Genomic DNA, 13,231 nt, shown 5'->3' on the forward strand with positions numbered 1-13,231 from the left:
TGTAAAAGTGTTGCTTGAGTTTAATTAGCCTGTCAATAGAAATGTAGTATATCTAACGCTGAGTTACACATAACTTTCTAAACTGTAACAATTGAATTTTTGTATCATTATTTTAATGCAGACAGTTTTTCTAACTGTGACTGAAATCTTTGCAACACTACTAAGAACCAAGAGTTGAGTTTTTTTTAAAAAAATAAGGATTCACAAGAAACCAACATGCTTATGTTGCCCAAGTAGTTATTTTGGTGAGTTTACGTTTGGTTGTAAGAGGGTTAATCGTGCAGGACTAAGGATATTATTGCATGCAAAGTGCAAGAATAAACAACACAGGACAGGTTTGGAACAAAAGGCGCCTTTGGAGTAGAGAGAGGATTAGTGCAAAGCTGGCGCAGACTCATGGAAGAAGGTGTGGGAATACTGAATTACAAGTTTAAGCAGAATACCGTACCTGCCTATCTTCCCTTTACTCTACACTAACCGCTGTTTTTTTTTTTCTTCTCTCTCCAACATGTCTGCAGTACCTCACATATTTTCCCCACTTTTAATTCTTGGTCTGTGTTTGCCTTGTTTGTTCTTTTTGTTTGTCCCATGGTGTATGAAGATGAGTTTACAGGTTAGTCAGGCTTCAGACACATCTCACTCTATCAAACCAATGGTGAATCTAGTTTTCAATGCAGTGAGACTATTCCTGAGTTGTTCAATACCAGTTGCTGCTTTTTAATTATTAATAGGATGCAGGATTTTGAAAATAATTTGTGCATGCATCTAGATAACCTCCATGTGGAATCTTAAGCAGCTTCTTCTAAGAAAAAAAAAAAGTCTGTTACTGTGATTATTCATGCAAATATCTGATGATAGAAGCCACTTTCTAGACCTTGTTTACTCTGTGGGAGAACATTTGGATCATAACTAATACCACAGTTACCGCAGGAATTACTTGGCAAGCTCTTTTTTTCCATCCACTGAACCAACAGCCTCTGACTTAACCACCTCTCTTACCACTCTCTTTTAGGCGTGCTGTTCCTGCAGTATGGAGATGAGACACGCCGGGTGCACATCACCCACGAACTGAGCAGCCTGGACACGCTGCATGCTCTCATCGTGCACATGTTCCCTCAGAAGTTGACAGCGGGTATGCTGAAGTCACCCAACACGGCCATCTTGATCAAGGACGAGGCCCGTAACGTTTTCTACGAGCTGGAGGACGTCCGCGACATTCAGGACCGCAGCATCATCAAGATTTACCGCAAAGAGCCCATTTATGCTTCTTATCCTGCTGCGGCACACCTGGCTAACGGAGACCTGAGGGTGAGCAGGGGGAGATGGGAGGTGAAAAAGGGCCAATCGAGTTACTGTTGTCTGATCGCTTGCTAATTTGATGCTTAATAACTAAGTCATCAGTGAGATCTGTTATGTTGTACAGGCGAAGTGCTGCTCTTCTTCAGCAGGTAATAGTATATGTTTTGGCAGTACTAACTTTGACAGGCTATTACAGTGTATTGGGGTTATTAATTTAACAGGTATCCCCAGTGGAAATGTATTTTTTATCTCCAACTAGGCCATCTGTTGCTGCGCAGACACTAGAGAACAATGTTCCTCAATAAAATGAGCATATTTTAACACTATTTCTGCTTCAGTAAAGATCAAGAAAGCCTGAGGGAGTTTTTTTCTTCTAATTATTTGATACAAAACCCTGCTTACCATGTACATCATTCACACAATACAGGGAATCCAGCTTCTATTAACTATGCAAGGCAGGCAATGGAAAGTGATTGTCCTTGTGTGCATGTGCTGTGTTTGTGAGTGTTTGCATTTGTGTCTGTACCTGCATGTGCAGAAATCTGTAACATGAAATGGGGTAAAGAATAGCCAGGCACCCTGGAGAGCCATATCTGCATTTTAATGCTCGCTCAAGCTCCATTTGATATCCGAAAAAAAGATGCAAACAAGTGTTAGGTGCGCTATCCGTTCCTTTTTTAATGAACTGTTGTGTTTTTATCTGTTTAGATATTTTTTTAATTGTTTCCATTTGTGCCTGGGAATGAAAATTCACATTCTTTGTGCATCATATTGTTAGTTTCAGTGCTGACAAGCAAATAAACAGATTTTAAAAAGACGTAGCTATTGCAAATATCGAGTGTAGTCCCATTTTAAAGAATAAAAAGGCTTCAGAAGTGGCAAAAATCCCAACAGGAGTTATTTCAGAGCAGGAAAACAGAATAGAAAGGGGGAAAAAAGGCACAAAAGAATGCATCATCTACAAAGAGACCAGCAGCGATACAAAAAGGAAAATCTACTGATACACGGTACAAGTCTAACTTTATCTTGTAGGTTTTTTCATCACTTAGCAACTGATAATTCATTGTAAATTGATGTGGTACCATACTAAAAAGGTCATGTGACACCAGCTAAAAGTTTTACAATTCTCCCTTTTTTCCATTACCTAAGATTGAGTAAGAATAATAGTACAAAAACTTGAAATTGTATATTTCAAATAAAATTTTCCTCTTAAGTTAGTTCTCCTTTTGTAAAATTTATAAGCTTCATTTGATGCTTGCAGGCTGGAGCCACCTGCTCGGTATCTGTAACATCATGTACAGCTTACGCACGGGAAATGCAGCACACTTATCCATGGGTCTCCATGGTAACACTCATTCCTGCTTATTCATTTCAGAGGGAAATGGTGTATTCCTCCCGTGAATCCTCTCCAACTCGCCGTCTCAACACCCTTCCTTCCTCATCGGCCTCAGCGTCTTCTGGCTCTCCATCCCGCTCTCGCCTCTCCTACAGTGGGGGCCGCCCTCCCTCCTTCTCTGGTTCCCACCCTCAGCACGAGCAGCCCAGGCATCCACACCATCCTTCAGCTGCCCATGTTGCCAATGCGGGCCTGTCTCCTTCAACCAGTGCCATACTGGAGCGCCGCGATGTCAAACCCGATGAGGAAGTTTCTGCAAAAAACAAGGCGCTGATGAAGAGCGAGGGGCTGTATGCAGATCCATACAGCCTGATGCACGAGGGCCGCCTTAGCATTGCCTCTACCCAGTCGTTAGCTGCTATTGGAGACCCCTTCAGTTTCCCTGTGACCACCGGTCTGTATCGTCGCGGCTCAGTGCGTTCCCTCAGCACATATTCCGCTGCTGCTCTTCAGGGAGACCTGGAGGACTCCTTCTACAAACCCGGAGGTTCTTTGTACTCTGACACTTACTCCTCTGCCACTCTTGGCATGGGTTTTCGCATGCCACCCTCGTCCCCGCAGAAAATCCCTGACATGCAGCTGAGGGACAGGGACTCGTACTCCAGCACACCCAGGGCCTCGCCTGTCAGGCAGACTTTCCGCAAGGACTCGGCCTCCTCCTCTGTGTTTGTAGAGAGCCCAAAGTCACGACCGAGCTCAGGTTCAGATCCTCTGTGTCTCACTGCTGTTCCTGGAGAGGGCAACAGGGCTGGTTTTGGTTCATTATCTGGACAAGATGCAGAAACAAGCAGGTCAGTGTTCGCCTCCGTGAAAATCAACTATCTCCTCATTGCTTTGATTCCAACAGTTTATAAATCTTCTTTCTTTCTTTTTTAAACATTTCTTTCTGAACTGAATATTTTCTTATGCAGTCATAGAATATATTTCTTTGTAGGGATCATCGCCTGGAGCGTATGGAGGCCATGGAAAAGCAGATAGCCAGCCTGACTGGTTTGGTCCAGAGTGTGTTGACCAGAGCACCAGACAGTGACAGCACGTAAGACCCTCCATTATAGCCTATTAACCCTCTAACAGTCACAAATACAGCTTCAGCTTTGACACTTAGGCAGCAGTATTGACAGGACCAGCAGTGGACTATTATCCGATCCATTATCAGCTCCATAGCAGTGAAGTGGTGCACTACCTTCTGCAAGCACAGCACAAGCAGAGAGCGCTAAGCATCAGCTGCAGGCCACAGTGCTATTGATTTATTCACAGAGATGTGTAAGATAGCTTTGCAGGAGAGTCGGAGGTCCTTACGTTTATTATTTCATGCCATCTTCTCTCATGTATAAAGCAGAGGGTTCATTAAGTAGTACTTAACTTATGTAAGAAGTTTGAAAGTATCCGGTGGTGGTGCTGGTAGGGTTAGCACTGTAATTGCCTTGCCCTGTGGCCGTTGATCCTCAGATGCGGCCTGCTGCGTCTCTGCATGATGGCGGGCTGCCCTCCAGACCAAGGGACGGAGTTTTCACGGCCATTACCTTTCTCTTCCAGCGAGAAGACCGAAACCAACAGTGACGGCTCCGCCACAGGAAGTGAGTACAGCAGAGTAATTGAGACCTGCGGTCTGAAGCGTTACTAACACTGCTGTCCCTGTTCTGATCCCTGCGCTGTTTTCCAAACACTTTAACCATTTCATTTTCCTGCTAACACGACGCCAGAAATAACCCAGCAATGATGGCGATGTCCTGGTGAGCTGCTCTGGCAGTGAGAAAGTGGATAAGATGTGAACCCAGGAGGTTGTCATGTTTATCAAATGGTTTGAGTAAAGTATGGTTAAGTTGTTTATCAGTGCTTTCTCACCTGTTTTTTCACCTGGTTTTTCTGTTTTGTTGTTGTTGTAAAGTCTAACCAAAACCTAAAAAAAAGATATTAAGCTAAGCTGGAAATGATTAAGTTTTCATTCCTTCGCTGAGACGAGAGTGGTGAAGCTTTCAAACAATGTTGTTTTGTTTTTTTTATGCATGTCTGTGTGTGTACACCTGTCATTTCATTATCGATATAATTACCAATTTTTCTCCATCCAAGGTCTAACTAAATTATTGCACCTGCATTGGAAATTAGATGCCCTTTTTTAATGAGCTAAATGAAGTGCACAATCCAGGACAGGATGCCAAAACCACTGGCTGCACACCTGCCTCAGTTTACAATTTATTATAAGCTTACTGACTATTTCACAACCACCACACTGAACAAGATGTCCAGCTTATGAAAGCATGTTTATTAATTTAAATCTTATTATGCTTCCAGTCTAATATGGACTTTTCCAGACAGGAGCGCAAAACTGAACCCAACATGTTTGGTGATAACGCGCCCTTTAAAACCTAAACAGTCAGAAATTACCTTTCGATCATCAGCCCTAACCTTTTTGGTTGCTAAGAAATAAGATTTCCATCCCTTTTACCTATTTTTCTTTCCCTTTACTTTTCCTTTAATAATTGAAAAATGCTAAGCAAATCCCCAAACTAAAATTAAAGCTGCATGGTTAAATCCTTGAAAACGTGCATTTTATTATTTAGATTGAAAGGAAAAAAAGGTTTTATTTCTCTGAAGCACAAATACAGAAAGCTGGGGCAAGACACTGTCAGACAAATATACAGTAAATGCAGTTGCTGGTAGCTGTGTTGCGGTTGAAAAATGTGAAATAAACAGACAAGCAGAGTTATAAACATAAACTTCTTGGTGAAATAATACGACTTGACAGCTTTAAAGCAGTCGGAAGGTTTATTTGTTTGCATTTGTTTTGATATCTGCAGCCTGGATGAGTCCTGTTTCTGAATCTCTTTTTCTCTTCTGATTATAATTTTGTAACACAGGTTTGGCTTGAATCAGCCTTTTTTTGGCCAGACCTTCACAGGATCACAGTTTTTAAAAGAAAAATAAAATAAAACAAATCTGCTGCTTTTGGAGCATCCTCATGGATTGGTACACTGGCAAAAAAACAAAAAAATGAATGCAGGACTGCAGCTACTGTGCGTGCTGCAGTCAATAGAAATGTTCTTCAGCATCATCCCTCTGTGTATGAACCTTGAAGACTTTTCTCTCCTCCTTTGCTTTTTTTTTCTGTCATTCCCATTAATTTCTTGGTAACTGGCTCACTCTTTCTATATTCCAGCTGGACGGCGGAAGCAGAAAGGTAGTTGTCATCTACTACTCTTATCACCCCTTTTTATTTCTCCTGTCAGACATCTCCCATGGCTCTCAGCCCCCTGTATGGGTGTGTGGTGTTGCTGGGCATCTGGCAGTGTCTGTTCTCATGTTTTCCTCTTGGCTGGTTTCCCAGAGAGCGGACTCCTCTCCTTTTGTCTCCGTTTCTAATCCTTGAATTTCTGCTTGGCTATTCCTTTTGGAATTTCCAAGTTTAGTTTGTCACACACTGGACACTCCCTTGTGAGTGTGTATGTGTGGTCAAATAAATAGCGGGTTAACATCCATACTCACAAAGCCCTGTGTTCGGATAAGAGCATTGTTATCCCTTTGTCTCATGACTGAATGGAGCAATTAAACTCCTCTATGGGTTACTAATAGCATGAGCTGGCATTTCTCCCAGTAGGTAACGAGAGTTTTGTGAATATGGTGCTTTTTAATTTGCCTTTCCACACTGGGTACAGTGTGTTTGTGTGTGCTCAGATTTTTTATACATGTGCATTTCTTCCTGCCTTAACGCTGAGAGTGTGTGCATTACTGTTTTGCATTGTATGTCAAATCTCACTGGAGCGTAGCCAAGCAAACTAACACATTTGTTTCCCAATGACCCTCAATTCCTGCTCTGTGATTGGCAGCTAATACACCATCGGCACCTCTGGCTCTGATGCCACCGCCCCCTTCTAACACGACCCCAGTGAACAGTGTCGGTCGCTTGCAGATGAAGCTCCATCTGCACGGTCTGCAGCAAAATGCCACGGACCTCCGCAAACAGCTTTCTCAGCTACGCAAGATGCAGGTATCCGCTGCAAAAGTCATGCATTTGTTCCTTAAACTCCCTGTTCTTTAATATTTCACTTTATAATTTATCATAACTTGATCAATGTTTTGAGATTTAAACCTCCGTTTGGTTATTTTAAGCACAAATAACAGTTATGTGACTGTCACTGCAGTGTCATTGTCTCTGTCTTAATCTATGTACCTATTGCACAGTTTTTACACATCATTACATAATTCTTTATAGTCCTTACACGTTCTGTGATCCTTTGTGTGTGGAGATTTAGGGAAAACCTTTTTTCTTATGTATATTTAACAGTGAGTAGGAATAAGGAGGAGCTGATTGAAAAGGCAGTTTTATACATAATGTATTTGAAAAATGAGATCTCAGTTTAGCTAATAGGCTTTCCAACAGACATGGATATATGCTAAACTTTGCTTGTGCTCAATGCCTTTAAAAATCAACAGTAAAAAATGAGTGTCACCTCTTTCCCCAAGTATCCTGATGACTCTGCAAAAATTCACAGTCTTGCGAACGTCTCCTATTAACAACTTTCCATTGAGGAAGTGGTCCGTGAAAAAGTATTGACAGCGTGCTCGGTGGATTATGCAGAGAAACCGGCACACTGCCTGTGATTTCAGATGAACTCAGGCATTTATGCTGAAATGAAGTATCTTGATTACTCTGAGAGGTTCTTTTCAGTGTTCCTCCCACTTCTTTTTTGGCATACCTGAAGAGTGTGCATCACATGTAAGTCCTGCAAATCAACAGAGCTCATCGTGCACTCCACTTGTGGTTTGTCTTTGCAGAGATCCACAGGTTGTGTAAGAAGCATCGCTAATATCTATATTCTGCATCGCCTGTTATTGAACTCTATGCGGTATTTCAATAATATGGAGCATGCAGGAGTACAAGCTTTGATGTTTTTTTCCATGTTGACTTCAATACGGCGCCTATAGTAAATAACACCTGCAGAGAGTTGTGCTGTGTGACACATTGAGGGCATTGTGTCTTTTGAGGACTAATAATGGAACAGGGAGATAAAAGCTCGATTCACGTCTTGCACTACTCTACAGAGACGCAAATTGTCAGCGGATGCAGAATTTGAAGTGAGGAAGAGTTAATAAATCTGAGGTCCTTATCCATTTCATCTATCTCTGATTCAAGTGCTGCTGTAGTTACTGTGGGAAGAAACAAGAGGAGATGATGAGATAAATGCTTTCAGTTGCACTGGAGTGGAGTTTCTCGCCGAGGAAATGAAGAGTAATGGGAGATAGGGATGATGAGCATGCAGCGGCTGTCATTTGTTCCATAACAACAGTCACAAGGGTTTCTCAAACCGGGTAGGCAGTGAGATGGAGAGCCAAAAAGCCATAGCTGTGGTGTACCCGGGGCAGACTGTTTGCCGAAATGTGACCTCTTCACCTACGCTACTATCGTTGCCCATGGTGATGGCCCACTGCTTCAATTTTGCATGTCACTCATGAATTATATAGAGGGAAGGTGAAGGAAGGACAGTCAGCTGAATGAAGGGGAATAGAGGACTGCAGTGTGGAGGCGGAAAAGAAGCATTGTTTTTTTATGTATTTGATATTTTTACTGAAATTATTGCCATGCATCTGTTGGCAGTGGTCTATAATTAGAAATACAGTGTAAGTTTAGATGTCAGTGCTATTGTTGTCTTTCCCAAACATAAGGCTGATGAATTATTAATTTTTTTTTCTAGCTTACCAGGTGATTTCATCCCAGGGAGTTGTATTACATGCAGAAGGCCTGTTGAATATTCCATTCATAACCCTGACAGGGAGTTTCAGTTCACGCTCAAGTGCTTCTGTCATGGACAACCTTCATTTTCCTCAGGGCAACCCAGCTTTCTGTTTGTGTGTGCATTAGCATGTGCATAACATAACTCTTCAGAGGCCACGTTAAACAAGTTCATGGCTGCTTCCTGCAGCGCTTTCATGAAACATGCCAGAGTGCGATCGCTGCGTTTTCATGTCACATAAAAATGCAGGTAATGGGATTAGAAAGGAAGCCATGTTCTGAACTCCTGAATCACAGAGCTAAACAAAGTGTGAAACTCAGGAGTTAGCTAACATCAATATAATATGTAAGGGCTGTAATCACTGCATTATTTTGGTAATGTTGTCTCTGGTTGTGTGTGTGTGTGTGTGTGTGTGTGTGTGTGTGTGTGTGTGTGTGTGTGTAGTTAGAGAACCAGGATTCAGTCCGAACCCTACTCAGACGAACAGAGGCGGAGCTGAATGTGCGCGTGGCTGATGCCGTGAGGAAGCAGGAAGATCCTCTGCAGAGACAGCGTCTCCTCGTGGAGGAGGAAAGACTCAAGTACCTCAACGAGGAGGAGCTCATCATCCAGCAGCTCCAGTCAGTCGTAGTTTGAAATTTGAAAATATGTTTTTTATTCATATTTATTTAGGAACAATAATCCTGAAAGTAAATAAAAACCTGTTGTTAAAGGTGATTTCTGTCCCTCAATGTAATGACTAAACCGCATAGCACAAGTTGGTTTAAACACACATTTCCTAGTCAGAAATAAGGAGCTTCATGTCTGTTTTACAGTTAGATGGCTCATAGGGTGACACAGTGATAGGAAGAAATTGTAAATGTAATTAAGACCAGAATTGTTCAAGATGCTTATTAAGATCTGAGGAATGTGGCTGTCCAGCAGCTAATTAAAGTGACTGCAAAAATGAGAGCAGAGCTACCTTGAGATTTAATAATCAGATAACTTGCTTCAGCTTCATCTTGTGGAAATGTTCACCGTGATAATGATTCCTGGATGCATCTGTTCGGGGCAAAGGAAGTCCTGACTCTTGCTCTGAGCAGTATTTGCATTTCAGGATAATTGGTTGAACTCTGGATGATCTTTGCTAATTGTTGTTTGTTACTCTGCCTGGTAATGGGCAACACACAGTTTTTGTACATAATGTGACTTCAGGCAGGCTATTTAACATAAGTCTGACCAAACCAGCCTTTCAGTCTCCATGAGAACTTTCCAAAACTGATGTTAAGTTTTTATTTTTTCTACAAACCATCACTTACTCCTCCAGTTCAGCTGTCCAGAACTGTTCGTCTAGCTGCCAGTTGACTATAAGACATATATTGGCACAAAGAAAATTAACTTAAACTTGAGTAACATAATTCTCCGATAAATATTCAGTGAGATTTTTAGTTGTGGCAGAGGAATCCCTGGTGCTCAGCCTTCTGTCTGTTCCATCTCAGCGACCTGGAGAAGTCGGTGGAGGAGATCCAGAAGGAGTCGTCTGTCAACCACAAGATGGTGACGGTGCAAGAGCTGGAGGAGAAGGCCGGTGTTCTCAGAAAGCTGGGAGAAACGCTCACGGAGCTGAAAAGTGAGTCATGCTGGTGCATCTCACATTCTGCACCAGAAAAAAAAAAAAAGCAGTCATTTACACCGCTAGACAGTTTATTCTTCACTAATTACTCACCGAGGCACCACTGATTATCCTTTATCTTTCACTCACCCACTGCCAGTCTGCAACGATTAATCAGCCAGGGACTGCTCATTGCTGAAATGACTTCTGACCATGCAGCAGCTTATTGTGGCTCTGTGGTTGTTCGGTGTGTTACCCCTCTGCAGATCAGTTCCCAGGCCTGCAGAGTAAGATGCGGGTGGTGCTGCGAGTGGAGGTGGAAGCTGTCAAATTCCTTAAAGAAGAGCCACACAGACTTGACGCCCTGTTGAAACGCTGCAAGACAATAACCGACACTCTCGCCATGTTGCGCAAGTATGAACCAGTTCTGGTGGTGAACGCCACCAAAACATCTGTGGCTGCTTTACTGCCTGAGTAACGTATTGTGTTGAATTCTGGCTGTCTTTACTCTGAAGTTGAAATGCTTCAAAAACCTTTATAATCCTGATAAAGAAGCATTTGTTCAATAAATCATTTGGCTTTTAGCAGTAACCTCTAGCTGACATGAAAGCGTATCAATTTGTAATCATTTGAAGGTTTTTTGTCATTTGTGACTCCGACGTGGGTATTAAATTTTCAGCCATCTTTGGGTTTTTTTTGTGTCAGCAGAACATTTTTACAAAACGTAGCAGACACAAAAGCCTTGGACCAAGAAAAATGTTATTATACTAAGTTGAACTGTTTTTTTTTTTTTTTGAGCAGAGCTCTCCAGCTATCAGAGATAATGTTATGATCTGAAATCTCAGTGGTGAAAATAGCAGCTCTTAAGCATCCATTCAAGCAGCTACTACTACTGAAGCCCTTTTCAGAGAGAATGGGAAATGTGCTTTTCAGCACCACCAATCAACCTTGTGCCCAAAAAGCATCAATAGACTTTTTTTTCTGCTTATCTTTGTGTGTAACAAGGAATGAAAAATATTTTGCATGCAAAAGAGGAGAATTTTTGCTCTTTTTGTGACATTACTGGCATTCTCTAACAAGTGTTTTCCTGTATCTCCAAACGTTGGTTAATGACAAAGTCTTCCATGTTTTGCCAGACAAGCAAACGAAGGGGTTTGGAAGAAACAAGATGACTTCTCTAATCCTCCATCAAAGCACAATGATGACTTGCGAAAGTTGTCAGACTTTGACATTCCCACCAGCCCACCGCTAACCATAAATGACCTTGGAGGAGGTAACAGTCTCTCTAACTGGAGCCCCCACTCCAGCCTCAGTCGTGGTCATGGGAATCCATCTGGCCCTCATAAGGACAATCACCCTCCTGTTCCCCACAAAGGAAAAGCCCTTGAGGAGCTGGAGCGCCGTTCTGTAGCTGACAAAGCTTTGTCGATGGAAGTGCGATTGGTAGGAGAAATGTTTTGCTTCTTTTTCCTTATTTCTAACAATAAAACCAATAAGGCAACACTAACACTGTTATGAAGTATAGTATTAAGGTTTCTTCTTGCCTTTGTAGGCAGCAGAGCGGGACTGGGAGGAGAAGCGAGCCAGTCTTACCCAGTACAGTGCCCAGGACATCAACCGGCTGCTGGAGGAAACCCAGGCTGAGCTCATGAAGGCCATTCCAGACCTGGACTTTGCTGCCAAGCAGATCAAGCCCTCCTCTAACACACCTTCCACCCAGACAACACCCCAAAGTGGGACAGCAACCCAAGAGCACCGCACCAACAAGCCTCAGCACAAGCTCTCTGCAAAAGAGGGGGGTTCCAGGCGTGGTTCTGGTAAGAAGAAGAGTGATGCAGCAAAATCCATCTGTATTGCATTTTTAAATGAAAGAGTTTTGTATCTAAATTTTGTCTCAAAAGATGTTTCACTTTCTTTCCCAGATGAACTGACAGTACCTCGGTATCGCACAGAGAAGCCCTCTAAGTCTCCCCCACCTCCTCCACCTAGACGCAGCTTCCCTTCATCTCCAGGCCTGACCACACGAAGCGGAGAGACCCTAGTCCCAGGAAAAAGCATAAAGGTAGCGGTGTGGGAAAAAAAAGTCTCAAAATGCCCTCTTTTCTAAATACAGAGGCATTTTACTGACAGACATTTACTTCCTGTTCATGTACATAAGTGAATGTTTGTGTCTTTAGAAATCTGAATCTGAAGAGGCTGAGCTTCAAAAGCCTCATATAAAGCTGAGAAGGACCGTGTCTGAAAACCCTCGTCCTGCATCCACACCCCCAACGCTGGCCTCAGGAGAAAAAGAGGAAGGAGAGGTGGAGAAAATTGCTGCTGAACTGGAGGTAAAATAAGAATGGATTGTTCTGTGTGCTGATTATCTACTTAGAAAGCTCCATTTTCTATTTATCTATCATGCCTTAAATCTGACCCTGGATTCCTCCAGCTTAAATGCACATAAGGTGAATGGAGATATGCTCATCATCATCACCACATGTTCAGGCAGCAGGGGCCATATGTCCTCCTGCCTCCGGCACTGGGAAAGCCCAAGGATTACAAACTGCTCAATGGCACACATCATCACCCGAGGCTCACAGATCACAGCCAGGCAGCTGGACCCGGCTCTGATAGCTGCTTGTGCTGTGTTTGAGATGGCCCGTCTGAAATTGGGTGGAATAAAGAGTCAGCATTAACTGATTGTGATTATTCACTGGCTTGTAGTTTTAATCTTTTTTTTTTTTTTTTTAACTTCCCTTTTTCCATTCCCAGCTGTTTGAGAGAGCCCCACTCAGGCTATCTCGGTCCCCGTCCCTTTCCCTGCCTGTAAGCCCATGCAGCAGGAAAAGCGAACCCCCCTCCAGACTGGACCTGTGGCCTCCCGAGGCCTCAGGTATAACTGAGGTAACGCTCTGGTTGACCCTGAGCAATGTGGATTGCTGCCCTGTTGAGGCTGTCTCTGTTCTTTCTAACCTTACAACCACTCACAGAAGTCACCCACTTCCACTCAGCGATTAGCCAAGTCCACTCCAGCACTATGTGTCCCTGCAACTGATATGGCTGCCAGTCTCTTTTTGTTTACGTGCATGCATGCAGCGTCAAAGCAGCCAACAAATGTGCAAAGCACATCAAAACCTGACTGTAAATGCAGACTTTAGCAGAGACTGAAAGTCCAATGTGCATAATAATGTTGTAATAAATGAAGTTGCATTAATAAATCCAAAAAGCATTCAG

The 13,231-nt window shown here is 42.8% G+C and overlaps 1 protein-coding gene across 1 annotated transcript in view; it reads left to right on the forward strand.

The window, feature by feature from the left end:
- srcin1a (SRC kinase signaling inhibitor 1a) overlaps positions 1–13,231 on the forward strand; it is a gene marked incomplete at both ends in the record, with an annotated part of 106,550 nt that overhangs the window by 83,942 nt on the left and 9,377 nt on the right. Inside the window, 14 exons of the mRNA XM_079253108.1 lie at positions 1,013–1,308; positions 2,675–3,486; positions 3,630–3,731; positions 4,145–4,272; positions 5,853–5,873; positions 6,520–6,680; positions 8,869–9,044; positions 9,903–10,033; positions 10,282–10,429; positions 11,152–11,458; positions 11,568–11,832; positions 11,938–12,077; positions 12,193–12,345; positions 12,770–12,901. Coding sequence (XP_079109234.1) covers positions 1,013–1,308; positions 2,675–3,486; positions 3,630–3,731; positions 4,145–4,272; positions 5,853–5,873; positions 6,520–6,680; positions 8,869–9,044; positions 9,903–10,033; positions 10,282–10,429; positions 11,152–11,458; positions 11,568–11,832; positions 11,938–12,077; positions 12,193–12,345; positions 12,770–12,901 — 2,972 coding nt within the window. The remainder of the gene's footprint in view (positions 1–1,012; positions 1,309–2,674; positions 3,487–3,629; positions 3,732–4,144; positions 4,273–5,852; positions 5,874–6,519; positions 6,681–8,868; positions 9,045–9,902; positions 10,034–10,281; positions 10,430–11,151; positions 11,459–11,567; positions 11,833–11,937; positions 12,078–12,192; positions 12,346–12,769; positions 12,902–13,231) is intronic.

This window comes from Telmatherina bonti (assembly GCF_933228915.1).
Source record: "Telmatherina bonti genome assembly, chromosome: 14".
In the NCBI taxonomy this organism is placed as follows: Eukaryota; Metazoa; Chordata; class Actinopteri; order Atheriniformes; family Telmatherinidae; genus Telmatherina; species Telmatherina bonti.